Source organism: Poeciliopsis prolifica, unplaced genomic scaffold, assembly GCF_027474105.1.
Source record: "Poeciliopsis prolifica strain line A6 unplaced genomic scaffold, Auburn_PproV2 SCAFFOLD024, whole genome shotgun sequence".
NCBI lineage: Eukaryota > Metazoa > Chordata > Actinopteri > Cyprinodontiformes > Poeciliidae > Poeciliopsis > Poeciliopsis prolifica.
The window spans coordinates 552840-575637 of NW_026562399.1; the positions used below are offsets into that span (position 1 = coordinate 552840).

Genomic DNA, 22798 nt, shown 5'->3' on the forward strand with positions numbered 1-22798 from the left:
AATATTGATTGTGTCATAAATCTGCTCAGTTTTGAACTTCAAAGTATCATTAAAGTTATGAATTAAAGAATTAAAACATTTTAATTCAATATTATAGTTAAAAGAAAAACTACATTTTAGGTTTTAGAACAAAGAAAAAAGTCTAACTTGCCTGAAACAACAAAAGATTTTCTTGAATGAGACATAAATGTATAAAAAAATTAAGAAATAAGATGCAGTTTTTATCTTAACAACAAAACAAAAGAACTCAAACAATTTGTTGTATCATTTGTAAAATTCTATACCATAGAGAAACAGAAAAAAAAAAAGCTGGAAATATTTAAAAACATTTCTCAGTCACAACAGTTTTTGCCAGCATTACAAAGAGCCACTGTGTTTCTATAGAAGTATGATGCAAATCCCCATGCTTGATAAAAGAGTGATATAACAGTGTGGGAAACGTTTTGAATTGTAAAAGGCATCATAAACAGACAACTCTTTTGTCCCTGGACAATATTTCAATACCGTACGCAAATTTATGTTTTTAATTATTTAAAGTAAGATAAATAATTACTTTAATTACTTAAATTAGTATTAATTTAACTTAACTGATTTAAGTAATCTTTACTTGTGAGAAAACATGATTATCTTAGCCAACCATAAAGCTCTTTCTTTTCTGTCATGAACATCTTCAGGTTGGTAAACCCCCAAATCATAAATTGCACTAATTTATTTCATGTATTTTTCCAGGGATAAACTGGATAATAGAATGAGTTGGGTTGTCATGAAGGGCTTTAGATAGATTTGAATCAGATTTGTTGGACTTTTCTTTGAGAAACTCTGGATTGGATATTGTTGTGACTTGACTGGTAAAGTAAATTTAACTCATTTGCAATGAAATGTGACAAACATCAGAGAAAGCCGCGGTTTGGGTTGGTTTTTCATACGTATTCAGGTGTGTGGCAGCACAAACTTGGCAATGACACCAATAACTAAAGATGTTTTGAATGTTTGCTATTGTAGTTGGGTCACTTATGGATAGGACTAGATTCTTTAGGACTAGATTCTTTAGATAACTGTGTACCTGAAAATGATAGGTTTAGCAGCCACACCTGATGATGCAAAACATTTTGAACATCACAGAAAATTCCACAGAAACATATCTCTTGTGAAATATTATTTGACCTAGTATAACTTGTGTTTCCTTCGAGCAGGAAACATAATACATGATCACCTGAATTTAGCTTTAAGAATTAGTAACCTTAATTAGTCATCACGGTTCCCAATTTTCTGACAGTTTTCATTTTTGTTATTTAGTAACCTGTTTGGTTCCAATTATGTTTTGTGTAATACAATCAGTCATTTGCAGGGTGAAAATAAATCCTGTTGCACAACTTAAGAAAACAAACAATTTTGATTACAAGGTATATCTGGGACAGTGTGTCAATTTCACACCTATCTTAGGAAGATGGGTCAGGCCAGTTAGTTCTCTTAATGCGAGGTTACTGACATGCTGTTCTCATTCCAGTGGTGTCACACACTTACTTAATATTATACTTAATACCATGGTGAATATCAGGAACTGGATTATCAACGTTCACCTCAATTGACTGTTGGAAGATCATATAAAATTTTGCCAAGTGATTCAAAGTAAAATCATTCTGTAAAGTCAATATGCATGTTCATAACTTTCGTCTGTTTATTCAATGTATTCAAATTAATCAGTCTGAGACCTTTTCATTTCTTAGTCTTCACACAGTTCTTGGGGGATTCTCTATGAAGGTTTTTTGGGGGGATCTTCAAAGCCTTGAAGTGGAGGAAACCAGAGCAAAACAGAAACAAAGACTTAAACTCATCTAGTTTTAAAGGTTAGAGTAAAAATTGCAATGCCCCCTGGTGGGAAAAAGTTGCCCAACAATAATAAGTGCATATTTCCATCTTCCAAACACATTATTGGATCAACATTTATTAGTATCGTTAATGTGCACCTTTATTTTTGGTATAAAATTTGAAGCAAAAATAAATCTACCTGTCAATTTCTTACTGAAGTATCATGTTTTACATAATACTTATAAATTGATAAAAGTACAGCAGGGATTTTACACATTCTCAGATACAAGTTAAATAATGAATATGTCTTAAATTGTGCTCAGTTAGCCTCTTCATCTTCCTCGCCATCGCTCTCCTCCAATAGCCGTGACTGGAGACCAAGCCGCTGAGCCACAGCGGTAACCATGGCAGCGCCTTTCCCACTGCCGTCCTCCGAAACAAGAAACTTGATGTCGCAATTGGGGGCAAGGAGGTGCACTGCTTTCTGGAGCTTGTCACTGTAACTGAGACATTTAGAGTGTCAACATAGCTGAATCTTTTGGAGACTCTGACAGAGGAAAGTCAATTATGAAATAAACCACTTTTTTCTGAACATAACTTTTTATAAATGCAGAAAGGATGCAGACTTATATCTCTCTCTGGAATTTATCAGTTAAACACCTGATCCACCAATTACAATTTAAACCAAAAGTTCACATACACTAAAGTTATGTCTTTCAAATAAATATATCTCTGACATAGGCTGCACAGTAGTGCAGTTGATAGCACTGTTGCCTTGCAGCAAGAACATTCTGTGTTTGATTCCACTTCCTCCTGCAGTCCAAATACATGACTGGTAGGTTGATTGGTCTCTCTAAATTCTCTGTAGGTGTGTGTGTGTGTGTGTGTGTGTGTGGGTGTGTGTGTGTGTGTGTGTGTGTGTGTGTGTGTGCGTGTGTGTGTGTGTGTGTGTGTGTGTGTGTGGGTGTGTGTGTGTGTGTGTGTGGTGCTCGTGTGTGGTGTGTGTGCACATTGGGCTATATGCCGCAGACTGGAGATTTGTCAGGGGTGACCCCGCCTCTCGCTCATCGACTGCTGGTGATAGGAACCAGCACTCCTTGTGAACCCACTAGGGATAAGCATGTATGATAATGGATGGATGGAGTCTCTGACATATTGTTTCTCTCCTATTGTGGAACTTAGCAAATATAAATGATTTTGGTAATTGTAACTGACCCAAAACAAGAATGGTTTGATCTGATTTAACATCATACAATAAGATAAAAAAAAAAAAAGATATGTCTTCATTCAATGTTTGCAAGCATCTGCTTTCACCTGTTAAGAATTTTTCAGTATCTGATCAAACCAGGTACATTAGCAAGTAGCAAAAATGGTAAAATATTAATCTGAAAAGTGGGTATGTTTGACACAAAATACTCAAACAAACATACCCATATCTGAGAACATATTATGTTCTCAGATATCTGAGAACATATTATGTTCTCAGATATGGGTATGTTTGACACAACACTGGGTCAGATGGTCACATAAACAAATACACCAATCCCTCAACTCGTGAAGCTCAGGATTATAAACATTTCAGAATTATATGACACAAACCTTAAAACAGAACATTTGACCAACTTTCTCCTCTAACTTTGGAAATATACAGACTTAAAAAAAACAATGCTTAAAAACACAAAACTTTTGTTTGTTGACAACTGGCACAAGATTTTTTTTTTTTTCAGTGATGCATAAGAGATTGTTGATGATCGTCACTGGTTCGCTGGCATTATCAGGAGCATTTTGATTGGTCTAAGCACTGGAACCATTAATTATTTAGCTATTTAGGACATAAAATAAGCAAAGTGTCTCAATATTTCAGAGTATTTATGGTGTTTTCTGATGTTACATAATAAGTACTAATACTTACTGACCATTTCTGATCAATTTGATCTGTTTCTGATATTTGTTTTCTGAGCAGAAACATAGCATTGCTTAAAAGAAAGAAACACTGTCACTGCTAACACAGATATCTCAGTTGGAAGACAGGACATCAATCAAAGAGGTACTGGTTTGAAACATAAGTTGACTTTTAATTACAGAATTTAATGATTAATGAATTCCTATTTTTACATCAGCTCTGTGAGCAACACTTACGCTCACAGAAGATATGTATTTCTATGATATGCATCACATATGCTAATGCGATATGCCACATAACCAGGTAGGAAATTTTAAAAACTGAAGTTGAAAGACTTTCAAAGGGCCAGGAAAGGTGTAGAGCATCACTTTGAGAGTTTCTGACAGATCAAGCTCTTCGTCTTGTGTCTTACTTTGGATGTTTTTTGTAGACGGTCCCATCCACTCCCACTGTAGTCTTCAGATGAGGCAGCCCTTGGTTGTCACGAATACGGTTGGCGATGGTTGCCAAGGCAGCGGCACAGAGACAAGCAGAACGTGAGGAGATGGTCTCGCAGGTAAGTCGCACCACATGGGCATCAGGCAAATCCGACGTCAGACCCAAGTCAGTCAGAATCTTTTGGGTATTTTCCAGACCACTGTCTGGGCTGAGCCAACGACCAACAAAGAAAAAAAATAATAAAGAAGTTAATAGTCAACTTATCTGGTTAATAAGGACTCTGAATATATTTTTACTGACACTTACTCCTCAATCTCAGAGATGAACTTTGTCTCAAATGTGTCTCGAGTACACAGGGCCTCAGACACTTTTCCTTTAAACAGCAGCTTGTTCTCCGCCAGCTTCACCAGCACCAGCCGAACGATTTCCCCCAAATACATTCCACTGATCATCTTCTCAAAGCTGCAGGACAACCCATCATCATCCGAACAGAACAGAGACAGATTACCCATTTTTTGTGATATGCTACCCTCTGGTGGTTAAGCAATTTATATTGAAACCTTATGTTTTACATCATTCTCAAACTATGCTTTGAGTTGGGATGCCATTAGTGATACTCAGAAGTATTACTGTATTTTTGGGAATAAAAGTCACTTCAGAGTATTAGTAGCATCAATCAAAAAATGCATCATGAAGAGAAAAAAACATTTAGGACACACGTGAATATAAATCAGAGGAGCAGTCAAGCTACTAAAAAGTACCACTTATAGTCTGGAAAATACAGTACTTTTTATTAAGCCTTAAAATAAACAGTTGTGATGCTGGATGGCTGAATCAGAAACAAGTAATAGTTTAGTAAAGCTGAAATTTGTATCTGAAAATGATTTTGAATTCAACTTATCTTCAGTTCCAAGCTGGATGCTTTATTTTGTTATTGGTCATTTTAGATTAGTTTTGCTACTTAAAACTTGACAATTCTGATTTCTATGTAAGATAAATTACCAACAATGCCTGTTAACCAGTGTGGTATACCAACAGAAAGTAATGATATATATATATATATTTTTTTTTTTCATTTTTTGAAATTTGTTTTTATAATGTGCAAGTCAGCTTCTCTTATTTGCAAGAAATTGTGGAAAACTTGAAACTTATGTCATTTAGGCCATTCGTTGACAGCAAAGTCTGGCAGTAAGTTGCTATGCGATTAGATGGTTTATCAGTCAGATTTTACAACACCATAAACGTTTAATATTTCAACCAGCAAATTTGAATGTACTTGTTTTTAAGAGTATTTATCTCCTTTGTCTACTATCTCCTTCTTGACCCATGGGATCTTGGGATAGTTTGGGCTGCAAAGAATACACTAGATCTGCCTTTTAAATTGGGGGAAAAAATCTGCAGCAGATGTTTGTCAGTCCAATTGTTAATAGGACCTATCTGTTGTTGATAATGAACAATGAAAAATAAAACTGTTTCTGTGCATCTTTAGAATCTTCTCCCAGCTACTAAACATGCTGCTTTGGTATTACATAAAAAATGCATCGAGACATTTTTGAGAAGAGCAAAAAAAAAGATTTTGTTTGACTACTCAAACTTCAATATTCAACAATATTCCTTAAGCGTTCTACATATTAACAGCTATTTTGTAGGAAGGTGAAGAAAAAGACTGTCACTATGGAAAAAGAAAATTGTAAATATTTTTACATGACTGAAATAGCACCTAGCACCTACGTGTGGACTCCGGGGTTGATTGAAGTCTTGTCCACCACCTTGTCAAACTCTGTCAGGATGTCTTCCAGGGAGCCGTCATCTCCGAAGCCACCCCACTCTGTGTTGATGCACATCCGTCCATCCTCTCCCTCCACACGCTTCACGTTCTTCATTTCCTCCATGTAGCAGGCATTGGTTCCCGTTCCTGTTGAGGAAGAGAAGTCATGCACAGGTCACAGCACCTAAAATTAATAAATTCATTTAGGCTTGCTTCATTTTTGCCTGTCATTATTTTATAATTTGTAATCAACATATGTCATTTTTAGGTCTTTTTGCAAATATGTATCTGTAACTCTATATACAGATATATCTTTGGAAAGATGCATCTGTATATACATCTTTGCTTTTGTCTTGCATGATTTGTTTTGAGGGTTATAGGAGAACCTCTTCATTGATAAAACTGAAGAGGCAAATTTAAGATTACTGGTTTAATCTAAAGCTATTTTAGATCAGACCAGTAAACTCCCTTAATGTGCTGAGAATTGTTAAAGTTTTTGTTCCCCAGGTTAAGAGTTTACAACACCAAGAGGTGGGTAGTAATTAACATTCACTTAGTCACATTTACTTGAGTAACTTTGGAAATGAAGCGTTTTGAAAACGTTGTAGAGCCACAAAGACAAACATATTCAACAGATTTTCAGTTATAAAAAATTAAAAACCATAAAATGTTGCCCCTCCATTTCACAATTATGCACTTCTTTCTTGTTTTTTATTGATCACATTATATTTTTACTATTATTGTAGGTTTTCTGATTTAAAATTTATTTTTTTTTTGTTTCAGTTTTATTTTCTTCACTGATCAGTGTTTAGTTGAGGACAGATGATTTCTTTACCAATGATCATCCCAATCTCGCAGGTCTGATCCCGGTATCCACAACTCATCATTGTACCCACTGTGTCGTTCACCATGGCAACTGAACTGATATCATAGTCCTGTATAGGAAATGATATACGTTGTGTTAGACTGGATCTGTCTTATGAGGAAAAGTTTTTAAATCACATCAAGAAGAGGACAAAAGCAGCAAAATTATTTTGAAGAAAGTCAGAATATTTAGAGATTAGTTAGCATTATGCGCTCACCCCTCTCCTGTGGATAGCCTCTTTCAGTAGCTTCACCACATCCTGTCCTTCCACCCCAGAGCAGTTGAACCCTTTAGTCCAGCGGATCAGGATGCTCTGCTCACATAAACACAATGATATCATATATTATCAGTGGAAAAAGTCTTCAACTGTGAGAAGGTACAAGCCAACAGGTTTTAAGAGTGTGAAGCTTTAAAACCTTGTCGATTTCTTTCTGTTCACAAGGAAAAGAGAAGGTGAAACCCAGTGGAAGAGTCTGTCCTTTCAGGTTCTGAGAGTCGAGAAACTCATTTAGACAGGCTGCGATGTGATCAAACAGCTGGAAGGACATAAACACACAAACATTTAGCTTAAAGCCAATTAATAGCCACAAAAACAGAGAAATGTGTTCTTTCTTCAGTGCTGCAAGAAAAAGTGATATTCTGTTCTTGCAGCCACTTATGGTGTTGCACAGGGTTCCAGCCTAGTTCCTGTTTTATTTTCCTTTCAAATTAGATCGCAGGTATCAAACTCCAGACCTGGAGGGCCAGGACTCCAGACCTGGAGGGCAGAAGCAAAACTTTTAGATGTGAACAGTGTTTTGTAGATGTGGCACAGCTAAAAACTGCAGGACAGTGGCCCTTGAGGACTGGAGTTTGACACCCCTGCATTAGATTATCGGAAGCTTCATTTTATATTGCTTTACTGATAACACCCAGTTTTATTTGTCTATAAAACCCAACATTTCTGACTATTGTCTGACTCACAGGCAACAGCCTGTGAGCCAGACTATTGTTACTAAGGTAATGTCACAAGAGAGACATTGCCTTACATCACAGAGTACCCCTGTAAATTTCATATTTCAGTACAAATTTTTTCTCACGACATGCAAAAAAACTCAATGGTCGAGCTCTGTCTCACAAGCATGTTTCTCAAGATGCACATTTTTCTCTGATCACTAGTTTTTCATTACTTTCTCTCTTTGCAGTTTTGTTGTAGCTGGAGTTGAATTTTGAGTCCCAAATGAACCATATTACTGTTGCAATTTCTTTTCATTTGTTTATAAGTCTTGGTTTTGCCTTACTCCATACTTTTCCTTTTAGTTGCATTTAAAAAGTCAGATATTAATAAAGCTGGATATGTAAATTACCTGTTCTCCGGTTCCCAGCATGATTTCTTGAGGGATGGCACAGATCTGACTGTCCATCTTCAGCATTTTCTGCTCCTCCTCCATCACTCTGACATGTAGCACCCGAAAGTTTGTTCCACCCAAATCTAGAGCCAGGAAGTCTCCTTTCTCTGCATGCAGGAAACAAAGTACAGGTGATGGTTTGGCTTTTAATCAATGTGGATTCAAATGTTATGAAATTTGATTCCAGGGTTTTCCAGGTCTGGATAACTGCGGAAAAAGAAAATAAAATTTTGGAAAGATATCTGTATTCCAGGTTTTGTTCCCTTGTTGATTGTTAAAATGTTGTGCCCTTCATGGCCCTCCATTCTTCCTTGTGACCTCCCTTCTTTAATTAATTTCTTTGTCAGTGTTTTTCCATCTTCTTTGTGCTGTGACCTCCATTTATTGTTGTATTTTTTTCCCCTTTGGTCCTTCATTCCTTTTGAACTATCTTCATCCTGTCATCCTTACTTTCTTGTGTCCTATTTTTCTTTGTTTTCTGTTGCCTTGCCTCCTAGTGTCCTTCCGTCTATCTTTCCTTCCTAGTGTACTAACTGCCCATTTTCCTTCCATCTCTTTTTTCTTATATTCCACATTTCTTGTGTTCTTTCCTCTTTTTATCATTTCATGCTTCTTTTCCTCCTAGTGTTCCAACTTCCTTCTTTCTTTTTTACTTCATGTCTCCTTCCTTTGAGTTTGTTATTTGTCTTTCCTTTCTAGTGTTTTTTCTTTCTTTCCTATTTCAACTGTCCATTTTCCTTCATCCTTCCTTATGTTAAACATGACTTTTGTATTTCTTTTTTTAATTCTTTCCTAACTACTCACCATTTTTCTTTCTTTCATTTTTCATCCTTATATCCTATCTACCCATTTTTCTTCCTTCCTTACTTGTATTCTATATATTTTCTTTCTTTCCCCACATCCTTATGTCAGATCTATCGTTTTTTCCCCCCTTTCTTTCTTGTACCCTATTTATCATCTTTCTTTGCTACTTTCCTTCCTTTGCCAACATTACATGGAAAGTTGATCCGTTATAAGGATATTTACCATAAACTAACTGCGAATGTTCTTATCTTAAATACAGTAACAATAATTAACAGTATACAATAATAAACGGAGAAATCAAATGCCTCTGAGCGAAGGTAAAACTCGTACCAGTCCCGTCCGGTGTAGCTCTAACGAAGGTGGGCAGCATCTTGACGGCCGCTCTGTGATGCGAGTGTTTCCCCAGACCTCGGATCATGTCTTTCCGGAATCGAGCAGAAACTTCATTCAGCTTCTCTAGAGAAAGATGGAAAGGCTTCAAGTGCTTCATTACCTGCACAGAGAAACAAACAAACTGTCAGACTCCGTTTCACATACTTTACTAAATGTACAACTTCACAAGCAGTGAGGAAATATAAATACGAATATAGCGCAAGCGCGAAAAATAAGTTAGTGTTCAGATGAAGTGTTCATTTCTCCACCAGATAGCAGCAAAGCACTGCTTTAGAAATAAGCCCTGCATGGTGAGTTGGCGACAATTTAGTTTGTTCACGTTAAGGCTTGCAATGAAGTAGTGGACCAAAAAAAAGGGAAAACAGAAATGTTCTTCAACATTTTAAGATTTCAAATAAAGAAGGGCTCAGACAGTAGCTTCTCTCAGGAGCGGGTCTTAAATTGATACACATTAAGAGAATCCAGACCAACCGCCTCCAGATTTGTCATTCGCCTATCTGAGTTTAACTCTTCTGTGAAGGCTTCATATGTTTGATAGAGAACGTTAGAGAACAAACAGCATCACCAAATACAGCATTTTTCAGAGAGGCAGCCATGATGCTCTTGGTAACTAAGTAGAAGGCTGTGTCCCCTGCAAATAATGATGGGACACAGTAAACATCTGAAAGACAGTGCTCTGATCAGGTGACAGAAAATCTGAACTTTTTGGCTGTTGTGTGGAAAACTAATAACTTGAACACACCTTTCCCACAGTGACACATGGTGGTGGTAGCTTTATGATACTGGAAGCTAATCAGTTTCTGAGAAGATGGAAGGAGATATAAGCAGGACAGGTTTTTAATCTGGAAGATAACTTCAAACACACATCCAGAGCATCCAATGCTTGGTTTCAATCTAGCACATTCATATTTCAGAATGTTTTGTTCTAAATCCCAAATCCAAATCAAATACCAGATGCCTTCATATAAATTTTCAGGTATTTGTATAAAGTGCCACGTGTTTTAGAATTGCAGTCTCCCTGTAGTTTTAGCAGTAGCAACAGAGGAAGTGAGGAAGCTGTTCTGTATTGACATTGCTTCCAAATATCTAATTATCATTAACAGCCAGCTCATTTGGATCAGCACTTCTCTCTTCACAGTAAAGGATGCTTGTTCACAGCAAAGGCAATTTCCGGGAAGTTTCTTAGCGTTGGACTGGTACATTATACAACATGGGCAAACATAAATTTAAATCAAATTTAAGTTTATTTGGTAGGGGCAGACACATATTGAAATAGACAAACTGAACAAAACAGCAATCCCATGTTTGCATAGTGCAATAGCAATGACTAATTCATAGCACTTGTCCCTTGATGCGAGGTGTCGTTCAAGAGTCTGGATTTACCAGGTTGCAGTTGTGGCCCTTTCTGAGCAGAGTGTTTAAAACACAATGTTGCAAACCTCACATGCAGACATATAGCTTTTATCTTCTAAAAACAGAGAGCAGTAACTGGCACCCTTCTATACAGAATTGTATGAAGAGGTTATCATGACATGAACTAGAAAATATTTAGATTTTTACACAGATTGGAAAACACTGTATCCTTTGAGATTTTTGCCTGTTTTAAAATACAGTGATGCAAAAGAACAAGACTAGAAAAAATAATGAAAACTTTTGAGTTTAATGTTAAGTAAAGTCACTGAATGTATGATGTCCATTTGGAACAGTTTGCTTGTTTCCCTGCTGTCTTTGTCCATTTGAAGTTCAATTGTCTGAGCTTTTTGTGAAAAACTTAAGAGATGGCATATGCAGGAAGAAGGCCTAGCTGGTTCAGTGAGGTAACGATCCTCTGGAGATGGCAGCAACAATTCAGCCTTCTCTTTCTATTTTTATCATATCCGTCAGAGCTGGAACATTCTATTACACTCTGTTTACGAAAAAAAAAAAAAAAAAAAACTACATTCATGAGCAGTAAAGGCATTGATGAAGATGGAACTAAAGTAAAACAAGACAGCAGAAGCTTATTTATGATCATCATCTGCTTCTGCTGCTGTCAGACTCCACATGTGTCTCCACAGATGAATTGGAAAGATAGTGGAAACTTTTTCTACTTTAATGATTTATAAGTCAGTTAGAATTCATTTAAAAGCAGAAAAAAAATACTTGCCTGGTGTCACAAGTATTGTTAAGAAGAAATATCAGCATCAGGACAAATCATGCAATGGAAAAACTTAAACATCTTACATTTAAAATAAGGCAAAACAATAACTCATCAAAATGTATTACCCTGTTTTAAAGTCAAAAACACATTAATATTGATTGAAATAATGTGCCAATGGAACTAGTACTTTGTCATTAATATTAAGGCGTTATTAACCTAAAACAAGGTCCTATATCTTGTTTAGAAGTTAGTTGTAAGTTAGTCTAGTCTTTTTTTTAAGTGTACTGAGATCTGTGCAGCTCCTGCAGAATTAGCATGGACCTTCTGGTTGCTTGTTCCAATAATGTTGTTCTTTCTTGACCTGTCAGTCCAAATTGAACTGAGGATTTTTGAGGGTTTAATGTTTTAAAACCATAGTCTCCTGACATGTCGCCAGAGCTCAGTGTTCCTTGGCCTCCATGATGATGTGTGTTCCTTAATGTTCTCCTTTTTCTTCCATTTGAAAATAAAACATATTGAAATTTACAAGTGTAATGTGACTACCAGTAAATATTTCAAGTTTTAAGGGGAAATTAGGCAATATGTTTTCATGTTAAATGTAGGTGTAAGTGTAGATGCTCAGTTATTGTTATTAAAAGCATCAAATGTTGAGGTTTGAACAGCAGAAATTATTTTGTATCCTCAGTGAGGCACAACTCCTAATCCAACCTGAGGACCATGTTGTAAAACAAACCTCCAGGTTTCAACACAGAGACCACGTCTAATGTGAAAGTATAAAGGTAAGTCTTTTAGTTGGCATCTGAAGTCCTGACATTGTATGCTTTTTCCCCATAAGACAAGTTTCAACTGCTTTGGCGCTGCTGCACCGGTCAAAAAACTGTCAAGAATAAAGCTGAGGACAGATTATAACATGCATGAAGAAAGAATGTGTTGTCATGACAACAAAAGGAGGAAACTACAGCTGGCAGCAAACATACAGTTTAAAGTCAGGTTGTGTAATATTTGTGGAGGCCTAAACTGGAACCTTATAAACAAAAGAACCCTGAAATAAACACATCAATGATATGCAAACGCCATACAAGTTTAAGGAGTCTCAGGTTTTGAACTTTTCCTGTCTTTGTGTTGAGCAATGGGAGCTCTGGTAATTTTCCACAGGTGTGTTTTATTAGAACATGTCTCTACATGCTAGATCCAGATTTTAATCCAAAGGACACAGGCAATGCGAGGTTAACCCTAGAGCCACTGGCTTCCATTATTAAAATATGATTTCATATGTGACCTAGAAAATCATTTGGAATGAGAGAGAAACTGTTCAGTTTTATTATTAGTTTGTTTTACATGCTTCAGTACTTTCAGTTTAATATTTTCCATGTGAGTAAGTTTAAATCAGTTAGGAAAGAATTGTGCTACAGAAGTTTCTGTTTGATTGTGTTATCTCCTGAATATTTAATTTGTGCTTAAATAAAACATTTTCACATGTTTTACTTTGTTCATAGTTTATAGTGATTTTATACAAATATGAAAAAAAAGTGTCTGGCTATTATAAAAAACAACTTTTACAGTGGCTCTGCAGAATATCTTTTAAAAGAAATTGAACTGGCATGTTAAAAACTGATCAATTAATATATAAAACTAAATATTTAATATATTAATGTCTTCGGCTTATCTATTTTTTAGGACCGTAGTCCTTCTTGGCCTCTAATGACCTTCATCTTTCATTAACTTTTTTACAATTTGTTTATTTCTTGATTTAATTTAGACAAGTTATTTTCAAACAACTAATTTATATAAACAAGTAAAATTATCTTAGCTATTTTTCTATTTATTTTTTTACACAAATAAATACATTAAAAAATAGAGATTTAAGTAAAAGACTAACAATACTAAATTTGGCTTAATTTAGGATGTCTCATGATGTCTGTGACTCTTAAATGTTTCTGTGAATAAAGAGGAAACTGCCTTCTGATCATAAAAATGAAAGTCACCTCCTCTCAAATAATGGAAATGAAGCAGCTGATCTTCCTCTTTAGGAATCAGACAAGGTCCCCCCGACAGAAACACTGAGTTCCCAATACAATCAGAGTTTCTATTCCCACTACGTGACCTCAGTCACAGAGAGCAGAATGGAAATATGACAGGATCAAAATACAGTTGCATTAGTTCTTCTTTCAGTTCACTTTGCTACAGCAGTACATGTGCTATACAAGCTTAAGTTTAAACTTGTAAATATCCTAATACTTGCTGTGACAGTTGTTTGTAACTGAAAGTAAAACAGGAACATTTATCATTAGCAAACAGATGTGAACTACAAGCCCTATCATTTGATGTCGACACAATGGCTAAGTTTGGCATAAAAACTAAAACAAAGGGACTTCAGTAATTTCTCTGAATTTTATTTTTATTTTTCACATTATCATCATTAGAAAACATTTTAAAAATTAGGTATTTTGTGTAGTTAATAAATGTCAAAATGATTTTACAACCAACTTTCCCATGAATTAGAAGCAAGTTGGCAAACTTGGGTACATACTCATTGTTGTGTTTTGTAGTAGCTAACTAATCTTCGCAAGATTATCTAATTAATTTGTCTGTATCTGCAATGTAGTTTCAAACTTTGTAGGTAAACATTCAGATGAGATAAAAATACATTTTATGTACTTTTAGTGAAGTACATAAATGACAATAGTAATCTATTACGTTCTAAACACAGCTTTATCTTATTAGGAGTTTTGCTGCTTTGGAATCCAGCTTTGGTGTTGGTATTTGTAAATATTGGCAAAACTCCATGAAGCTGTTTACACAAAAAATACAGCCTGTTGGCATACTACCATGGTAAAAGAAGGAGCTCATTTTAGCAATAAGTGTTTACCACTTTAATTATTTGTTTCTAACTGATGATTATTTCCTTTTCCAAGTAACACATACCTCATTGAGCCTGTCTGGAGGGATGCCATTCAGGTGGAGAGTAGCAGTGATGCCTTTCATGTTTGTTTCAGTGTTGCTCATCTGGACAAAGAAGATAAAAGTCAACCCAAAATTATCTTTATTTGAGATCTATTTGAAAGGCATTAGTTACATGTAAAAATCATATTGTGGTTATTTATTCCAGTATTTTGTTTTTGAGGCTAGCTAGAGTACCTAATGGTAACAGCTAACAGTAAATGTGTTTTTCTTATTACTTTAAAGTGTGAGGTATGAATACCTGCTCTGTTTTTACATTTTCATATTTCCAACACACTGTCATCCCATTTTTTGAAGGAGCTAGAACATGTTTAGATGACCCAGTTGTCAAAAGTCATATCTGACTCTGGGTTCCATCTTAACCACATGATTTTTCTTCAGGTTGATGCTGGAACTGGTCCAGTATTTGCTTAACTATTGCATTCTTATAGCCATAGAAGTGCTTTAAACCACAATACCCTTTAGTATATTATTAACTAATAAATATGAAAGTGCAGCTCTAACAATCATTTGAGGCATTTTGGTTTTGTTAGCATTTGTATTCAGGCAAGAATGCTTGAATTCTTGCCTGAATACAAATGCCTGTGATCATATTTGTTTCAACATGTAGCTGCCTTTAAGAGTAATGACAATAAACTAGCAGAAAAGTTTTTTGTTCAATTATTACAGCTTAAACTGATCAATAAAATGGAGATGGGGGTCTATTTAAAACAAAAATGTAAAATAAGAGGATTCAATGAGTCGTACTGAAGTGAAAAATCACACATCATTTTTTTTGTGTGTTACTAATGTGATTCTGGGTGTTAAATTCTACTTCTACATTAAGGAATATGCAGCTTTACTTAAGAAAGGGAGCAAGCATGACCTTCAGTCGAAGCATTATAATAAAAACTAATAAAACCAGTCGAAACACAAACATACCAACATGGAGTGAATTTAAACAAGCTGAATGCTACTGGATGAAGATAAAACAATAAAACACACCTTTCAGGTATGACAAGTTAAAACCTGAACATCTGAGGTAATAATTTAAAGGAGCTTTGATGAGAGTAATGTCTTTTTGTTGGAGACTTTCCTTCATTTAATTTATTAACAAGATTGGTAACAATCAATAAAACATATTAGCTTTTCACCTGGTGCTTTTTGCTTTATGCTGTTTTATTTTCTTTCTTTTCTTTTTTTTACACCTGTATTCTGAAGCAAAGCAGCAAACTTTCTTAATATTTAGATTTCTTTTTCCCCAGAACCAGACTCATTAGAAAAGTAGTAGAGACTGAATAACAAAGAACAGAGCTGTATTTCAATGACACTGGAGGCAGTGAGGCTCAATGCAGAATATTATTTTATTGAAAGAAAACAAAGTATCAACAACAAATCTGTAGAAACCTTCATTTAAAGGTTGTGTTTTGTAAATGACATAACCCAGAAAAACACTGGGGTTTTTGTAGTCACTGTTTTTTCCTCAGTTTCTGTTTCTTTTCTCTTTCCTTGTTTTAATTTAGATGAGCCTTTGCCTTTTTCTGACATTAGATTACTTTGTTCTTAATTATTTAGGTTAGATCATGTATTCAGTTATTCTTTATTCATTTAGATTCATGCTGTACATGGTTCTCAGTTTGTTTACTTCTCCTTGCTCCACTGTGCCATTTCTCTCTCTTTGTCAGTATGTCTCTCTGTCTTTTAGCCTACCTCATGCTCTCTCCCCACAGCTGCATCTTATTTCTACTTAGCACCAGCCCATTGTCCATAATTTAACCCGCTCCCTTTTATTAATTTCCTATTTGTTCCTTCAGCTTGCTCCAAGTTACTTGGTTTAACTGTGGTACTTCCAGATTTGTTTATTGTTTTGAATTTATTTTAATAAACTCCAATTATCATTATTCACCTAAACTTTGCATGACAGGCAATTAATTAAAAAGTAATTATTTTCCAACCAATTGAAAACACAAAAAAGAAAGTGACAGGTAAAATGACAAAAAGTGACCACAAATCATCACACATTTGATATCACAACATTATAAGCACAAAAAATATGTGTTAACTTTATCTGGATGCAATAACTCAAAACCATCTCCTAGAAAGAATGTTAGTTTTGTGTAGATTTGTTTCTACACAAAACATGCCTACCAAATTATGTAGCTGAACTTGTTCAGTAGATTCCTGACATAAATAAGTAATGGGTTTAGTTAGTTCAGGTACCTAACCTGCATTTTTTAAAAACATTTTAGATATGCTGTATGAAAAAAACTACTGAATACCTTGTAAATGAATTCAACAAAAAATCCACAATTCCTACACTGTGAATAGTCGTAGAGCAACTGTCAATGGCTTACTGGGTAAAATCCGACATCTACTGACTCACCTACAAACACTAAACCAACAAAGTCCCTACTGCAACCCAATGTGTTTCAGTTTAACAAACTTAGAAAAAAATGAACTAAATACTCTTCCATTAACAGTTTAATACAGATAGTTTTCACTCTTCTCTCGATCTGAAAAGCTAAGAAGAAACACAAAAGACTTCTTGTTGTATTTTAGAAAGGTGCCCATATATCAAACTGTGCTTTAAATGAACTCTTCCACACTGTTTATTGAAGAATATTCTAGTTGAGGTCTGACCAGACTGAATATATACAATTTTGAAATAGAGAAGCAGTACAAAGGCAGTGCAGGTTTTATCGAAAGTTGTTTAATTTAGTGAATAATTAGCTACAGAGTCAAGACCGACTTTAGCATCATAAAGTATCCCTTGTGTACAGCAATACTGGTCCAATCATTCCCATTGATTGGACATGCAAAGAAAAGAATACTAGTGTAAAGGAGCAACTTTACACTAGTTCCTAAACACTTCTTTTTTAACTGTTGAATTCAGCTATGATTTCTCTTATCTTAATATCAGTTCATAGCCAACATTTGGTAGCAATGTTAAAGCTAAATTTAACACAGGTGTTGTGATTTAATTGCTTTAAGTCACAGTAAAATATTTAAGAGGCAATAATCCATGCTACAGTTCCTGGAACATGGGCATGGATACCAGTTAAACCCTAACTGGGATTGTGAAAATATCAACTCAATCCATTATTCTCTTCTGATCCCTACCAGTAGAGAAGGTCATCAGGCAAGATCTAGAATTACTATAAATTCTGAATTTAAGGATGATGATCTGTGGTGGTGCAGGGGCAAAGCACAACCCACATATGACCTAATGACCTTTGTGCATGTCTTCGCTTCGTTACCCACTTTCCTGTCTAACCACTCTCAAATAAAGGCTGCTAGAGACACTAAAACCTTTTCTTTTTGAAAAATAATCTGCATATCTGCAGATCAATTGGAGTTGGTCGGCAGAAAACTTCAACCTACATGGATCACTGGAAACATGAGCTGTTGATAAGTTTCCCAATGATTAACAATAACCGTCTGTTATTATTATTATGGTTTTTTTTTTCATAAGAGTATAGCATGATTGAAAAACAAGATTCTCTTGACATAATGTCTGAACTGTTGGTACCTCCACCATAATTTAGTTGCAAGAAACTGCGTGAAGAGGTTTTGGGTTAAGGTTTAGATTAGAATTACGTTTATTACAACCAATAACAAAAGTTAAGAGGGTATGAAATAAGCAAAAAATAAAAAAGAGATAAAAATTGGAAATAAAAAAAGTCTGAGAAAAAAAATTCAGGGATGTACAACAGTACACAGAGAAGGGAACAGTATAATTATTTCTGTTTATGTTAATATTAGCCTTTATCTGTCACTGCATTATCCTCAAAATTATCAAATGTTGATTGTCGTATAAAATTTCAAGGGACATCAAGAACTCTTGGTTTGCAAAACAATAGCAATCATGTCAATTTTTAAATAAAGAACAAATTAATTAATTTCACTGAACTCTCTGGATGTTGCATCTTGTTGAAGACCAGAAGAGCTGAATACTTATCAAATATCAAAAAACTGAAACAAGCACCAATTATGCAAACAGATAACTTGAGAGTTTATGTTATACTCTGGAGCGACTTATGTGTGAAATTATTAACACATTATTATATTATATCACATGTTATTTTCACACTAAACCGCAAGAGTGCACTCTAGGCCTATTGATAATGTGTGTTGTAGAAGCTACCTCCAGAGTTAGCTGTGTTGTTTAAAGGCGACACAGAGGATGAAGATTTTATTGCGTTTAGTGATTTGGAGAGACATGGGTGGTTTGGTTAACTTTTTAGCATGTCATTTACACTATAGTTATCTGAATAACTCTTAATATGTTATGTTAACATACCAGGCACGTTCTCAGTTCGTTGTTCATGCGTCATGTAACGTTAGCATACCGTACAATTTTTCAGCCTGTTGTTGTTTATTGCCTTTCAAGATGACATGTCTGTTCTTGGTGTTGGATTTTTAGCAAATAAATTTCCCTCAAAAATGCGACTTATAGTACAGCGCGACTTACAGTCTGGAAAATACGGTAATACATATTTTATGGGAATGGCAGTGGGAAATATTACGCTATTCAGGAAAGTCTGACAGAATCACTCCAAGTAGAGAACCTTTATTCTCTTCCTTTAGCAAAATATAGTTTTGTTGATTTCCAAACAGCGAGTTGGAAACCAAAATGTTGCATGCTTTCAGTAAACTTGCTTTTATTTTCACATAAAAAAACTAATGTTGATGAATTTTACTGAGACTGATGTGACAGACCAACACAGTAGTGCATACAAACCAACAAGACAAGTCCCCCAACACTAGAATTTTCCCAAAAAAGGACAATTAATTTCTACTCTATTTAATCCAAAACTGACCTACCAGGAAAAGAGAACATTAATCCAAATAGCAGCCAAGAAGCCCACGGTTACTCTGGAGAAGCTGCAAAGATCTGCAACTCAGGTGAGATAATCTGTGCACAGAACCTGTATTGACTCTGAACTCTGAATAGCTGATCTTTATGGAAAACAGTAGAAGGAAAGTTATAAAAATTCCAGTTTTATGTTTTTCATGTAAGAGATACTGCAGATATGTAGATAAAGGCAGTTTATTCGAGTGAAACCAAAACAAGAATTTCTGGCTTACATGCAAAATAGTGCATGGCAGATAGAAAACCCTAATGAACCTTATCCTGAATATATGATGCTTTTCCTCAGCAGAGGACAGTGTGGAGAATGATTCTTTCTCAATTTAGGTTCTTGATGTATGAGGTTGAAGAAGAGTTAGTGAATTCTATTCAAAATTTCCATTTATTAATTCTCAAATCCATTTGTCCATTTGTCATGCTATCCTTAGGGCCTCACATTGCATAATGGCTCCTGACAATAGTTTCATTTTTTTTTTTGGCTTCTATCAAAGTAATCCCCTAAGGAGGGTGTTACCTAACATGTAATTTCCTTTAACTTTACCTTTGTGTGAATGCGCTCTGTGTGTGTATACCAGCATGCAAATAGGTAAAAGAGAAAGAGAGGAAAACACAGAACTATTTATTCCCAACAGCAGGGAAGCTGTTAACTGTCAGAGTTGACAGGGACATGGTTGGAGCATAACAACAGGACAATCCTGAAAGTAAACCTGTTAGGAGCTGTGAAATATCTGAATGAAGATCTTTAAGGAAGCTCTTCATCCTGACTGAACTTGAGAGCTATTTTGCAAAGAGGAATGGACAAGACTTTCAAACTGTACACATGTAATAAAGGTGGTATTTAGAAAACAAAAATCATGACGAATGGCTCCATAATGTGGTGTAGAAATGCACAGCACACTTTTGAAATTTCAGTTGTAAAATGAGTAAAACTCTTTTCACAACCTCACATCCACTTCACAATTATAGGCTCTGTTTTTGATCTGACGTAACAGTCCAATAAAGTATTCAGATGTTTGAGGCTGACAAGTTATTTAGTTTACAACATAAAATGTCTTCTGCTAATGCAAAATTATTCTGCTTGTGCTTTTTACAAAAATATGTGGGTTGCAATTCCGTATTAAAGTGACCTCTGACCTGTTTCTTCTTCATCCGAGTCATAAACCTCCATGTTTCTGTAACTGATGAGAAAGTTACCAGTAAATCCATGACTTTTTAGTCTGTTTTTTTTTAGGTTTTCTGAGTTTTTGCCTGACTTTGAGGATTTTGTACAAATTATTTATATGAGACTCCTTAATAGAGATGCATGCTCCAGCCACCAACACTCGAACCGCCCACTTTTCATTCAGTCAAAACCCATCTTGTTCGACAGTCTTTTTGGTTCTTCTAGATGAGTGGAATATTTCTAGTTCCAGTCATTAACCCGGAGAAACACCATCAATCTCGCATGAAAAGTGAAGGTCCAGCTCAAGCTTTTTTCCATAAATATCACCTGGATGACATACTAAACCAGTGGGTGAACAGCTGACACAAGATAGTTGACACATTCACCAACGCTCAGAAAAGGAAGTTTTAAACGTGTTTCAGATTTCTTCTCATCATCGAGGACACATCTCACTCTTTGTGTTGCAGTAGACACTTTAAAACAACCCCTTTTTAAATTAATTTTAAAAAACGGAGAGAAAAAAAATAAGCCCGTCATATGCCTACACCGCTCATCTGATGTGTCAAAACGAATTTCTAAAGGAGAAAGAACAGCGAAGAAAGAGAAACTCACCTTTGAGTTTTGTGCTGCCCAGCTCCAACTCTGACGATCTTCTCAGTGAATGAAAGGCGGAGGTAAGAGCAGAGTGTTACACCCACCTCTTCACCTCTATTAGCAGCTGATGTCGCAACTGGACTGAGGAGTCGCGCAATGAGGCGCAGCAGGGCAGGGAGCCGATGGAGACGCAGCGCCAGGGATCCAAACTGCTGATTTATTCTAGAACATTGACCTAAAGACTTGAAAGCTGAAAGAAAAGTAAATTGTGGGGGTGAAATTGAATCTGTACCAATTTATTTGCAGAAGTTCGTATATTTGCGCGTAAAAACCGCGTGAAGATTCAAGGGATTTGGGGAGATAATAAATTATTTTCAGTTATTGCGCCACTTCTGGTGAGTCAGAGTAATGCTAGATGCAATGCAGGATGTGTCATAAATTCCTTTAATTCTTTAAGCAACGATCCCCTCCCAATCCCCTTGGTGTCAGGTTAATTTCCACAATCAGTGATGATCTGGAGAGCCATGTCATCTGCCAATGTTGGTCCTGTATGTGTATTTTATGAAGTTCAAAGTCAAAGCAATTTTAGAGTTTATGGTTTCTCTGCTGACAAGGTTTATGAAGATGCAAGTTTAATTTTCCAGTAGGACTTGGCAGCTGCCCACACTGCCCTAGGAATCAGAATCTGCTTAACAAGCCTGGTGTTACTGTACCAGCAGACCTTCACTGACCTTCCATAAACCCCATAGAAAACTTATCAATGAGGCGCCAACCAGGTAGATGAGCTGAAGGTCTCTATTAAAGCAAATCGGGCTTCTTGAGCAACTTCAATTGCTTTATTATTGCATTTTAAATTAGCTGATGTTTCTACTTGTAAAGAGTGAAATCAGCACAATTCTTTATATATTTATAAATAAATAAACAATTGCACCCAGACAGACAATTTAACATATTTTATTGATGTTAAACTGAAACAGTTAAGGAAATTAAACATACTTTTCATTAAACCCACATTTCTCTATTGTAAAATGTTTCCATTGGTTTGGTGTCATATTTCAGTATTAAATGTTATGTTTCCATAATCTGTAAGTGGAAAATCCTCGTAATTAACAGAAATAAAGGCTGGAAAAGCCAGTCTTGTGCAATTGCTTTATATAATGTGTTTTACTTAATGATAAAGTTCCTGAAATGATTTGACTTTCTAATTATAGTTAAATTTATTGAACTGGTTTGTTTGCAGAACAAACCAGTTCAATTATAGAAATACAATATTCTTTTATATTTCTAAAATTGCATTTGTACTTTTCTTTGTAATTTTTCTAAACCACAAATTCCCCCTTTGAGATAATTAAGTTTATATAGATTTTGAAATTCTCAAAGTTTTCTGAAGGTGTTTTCTTTCATCTTTGCCTGCTTTCCTGACAATTGTAGAGCATTTCATAAGTCCTGTCTGTGCATCAATCACTCGTTATCAAAAGGCTTATTAACTCAGAGATATTTGAGTCAAAACAGAACTCCTAAGTACCTTTTAAATATTTCCTCACATTACCAGAATGAAGATACAGTTGGTTCCTAACTCTGGTCTGGTTGGCACAACAAATTGTTGTGACACCAGTCTTACAAAATAGCATTTTAACAATTTGGTTTGTACCAAGTTGTACAGAGCTGAAAACATGTTTCATTGCAGCAGTTTTTAATCAGTTTATTTAAGCAGAAAGACAAAC

At 35.4% G+C, this 22798-nt stretch overlaps 1 protein-coding gene across 1 annotated transcript; it reads right to left on the bottom strand.

Moving 5' to 3' along the window:
• Window positions 1-1654: 1654 nt before the first annotated feature.
• On the bottom strand, window positions 1655-21214 carry LOC129370572 (hexokinase-2-like). Its single transcript, XM_055046641.1, has 11 exons — window positions 21093-21214; window positions 14434-14514; window positions 9306-9468; window positions 8130-8278; window positions 7200-7319; window positions 7001-7096; window positions 6754-6853; window positions 5882-6065; window positions 4457-4612; window positions 4125-4358; window positions 1655-2312 (listed from the first exon to the last, which is right to left on the bottom strand). The coding sequence occupies exons 2-11, from the start codon at window positions 14512-14514 to the stop codon at window positions 2129-2131; spliced, it is 1467 nt and encodes a 488-aa protein (XP_054902616.1). The 5' UTR covers window positions 21093-21214; the 3' UTR covers window positions 1655-2128.
• Window positions 21215-22798: the final 1584 nt, after the last annotated feature.

Excerpts from the sequence above, each read along its gene's own strand:
- LOC129370572 (XM_055046641.1), bottom strand. The coding sequence starts at position 14,514 with ATGAGCAACACTGAAACAAACATGAAAGGCATCACTGCTACTCTCCAC. Across the intron at positions 7,320-8,129 it reads TGCTGGGAACCGGAGAACAG|CTGTTTGATCACATCGCAGC; the intron begins GTAATTTACATA and ends ATGTCCTTCCAG. Across the intron at positions 6,066-6,753 it reads CGAGATTGGGATGATCATTG|GAACGGGAACCAATGCCTGC; the intron begins GTAAAGAAATCA and ends CTTCCTCAACAG.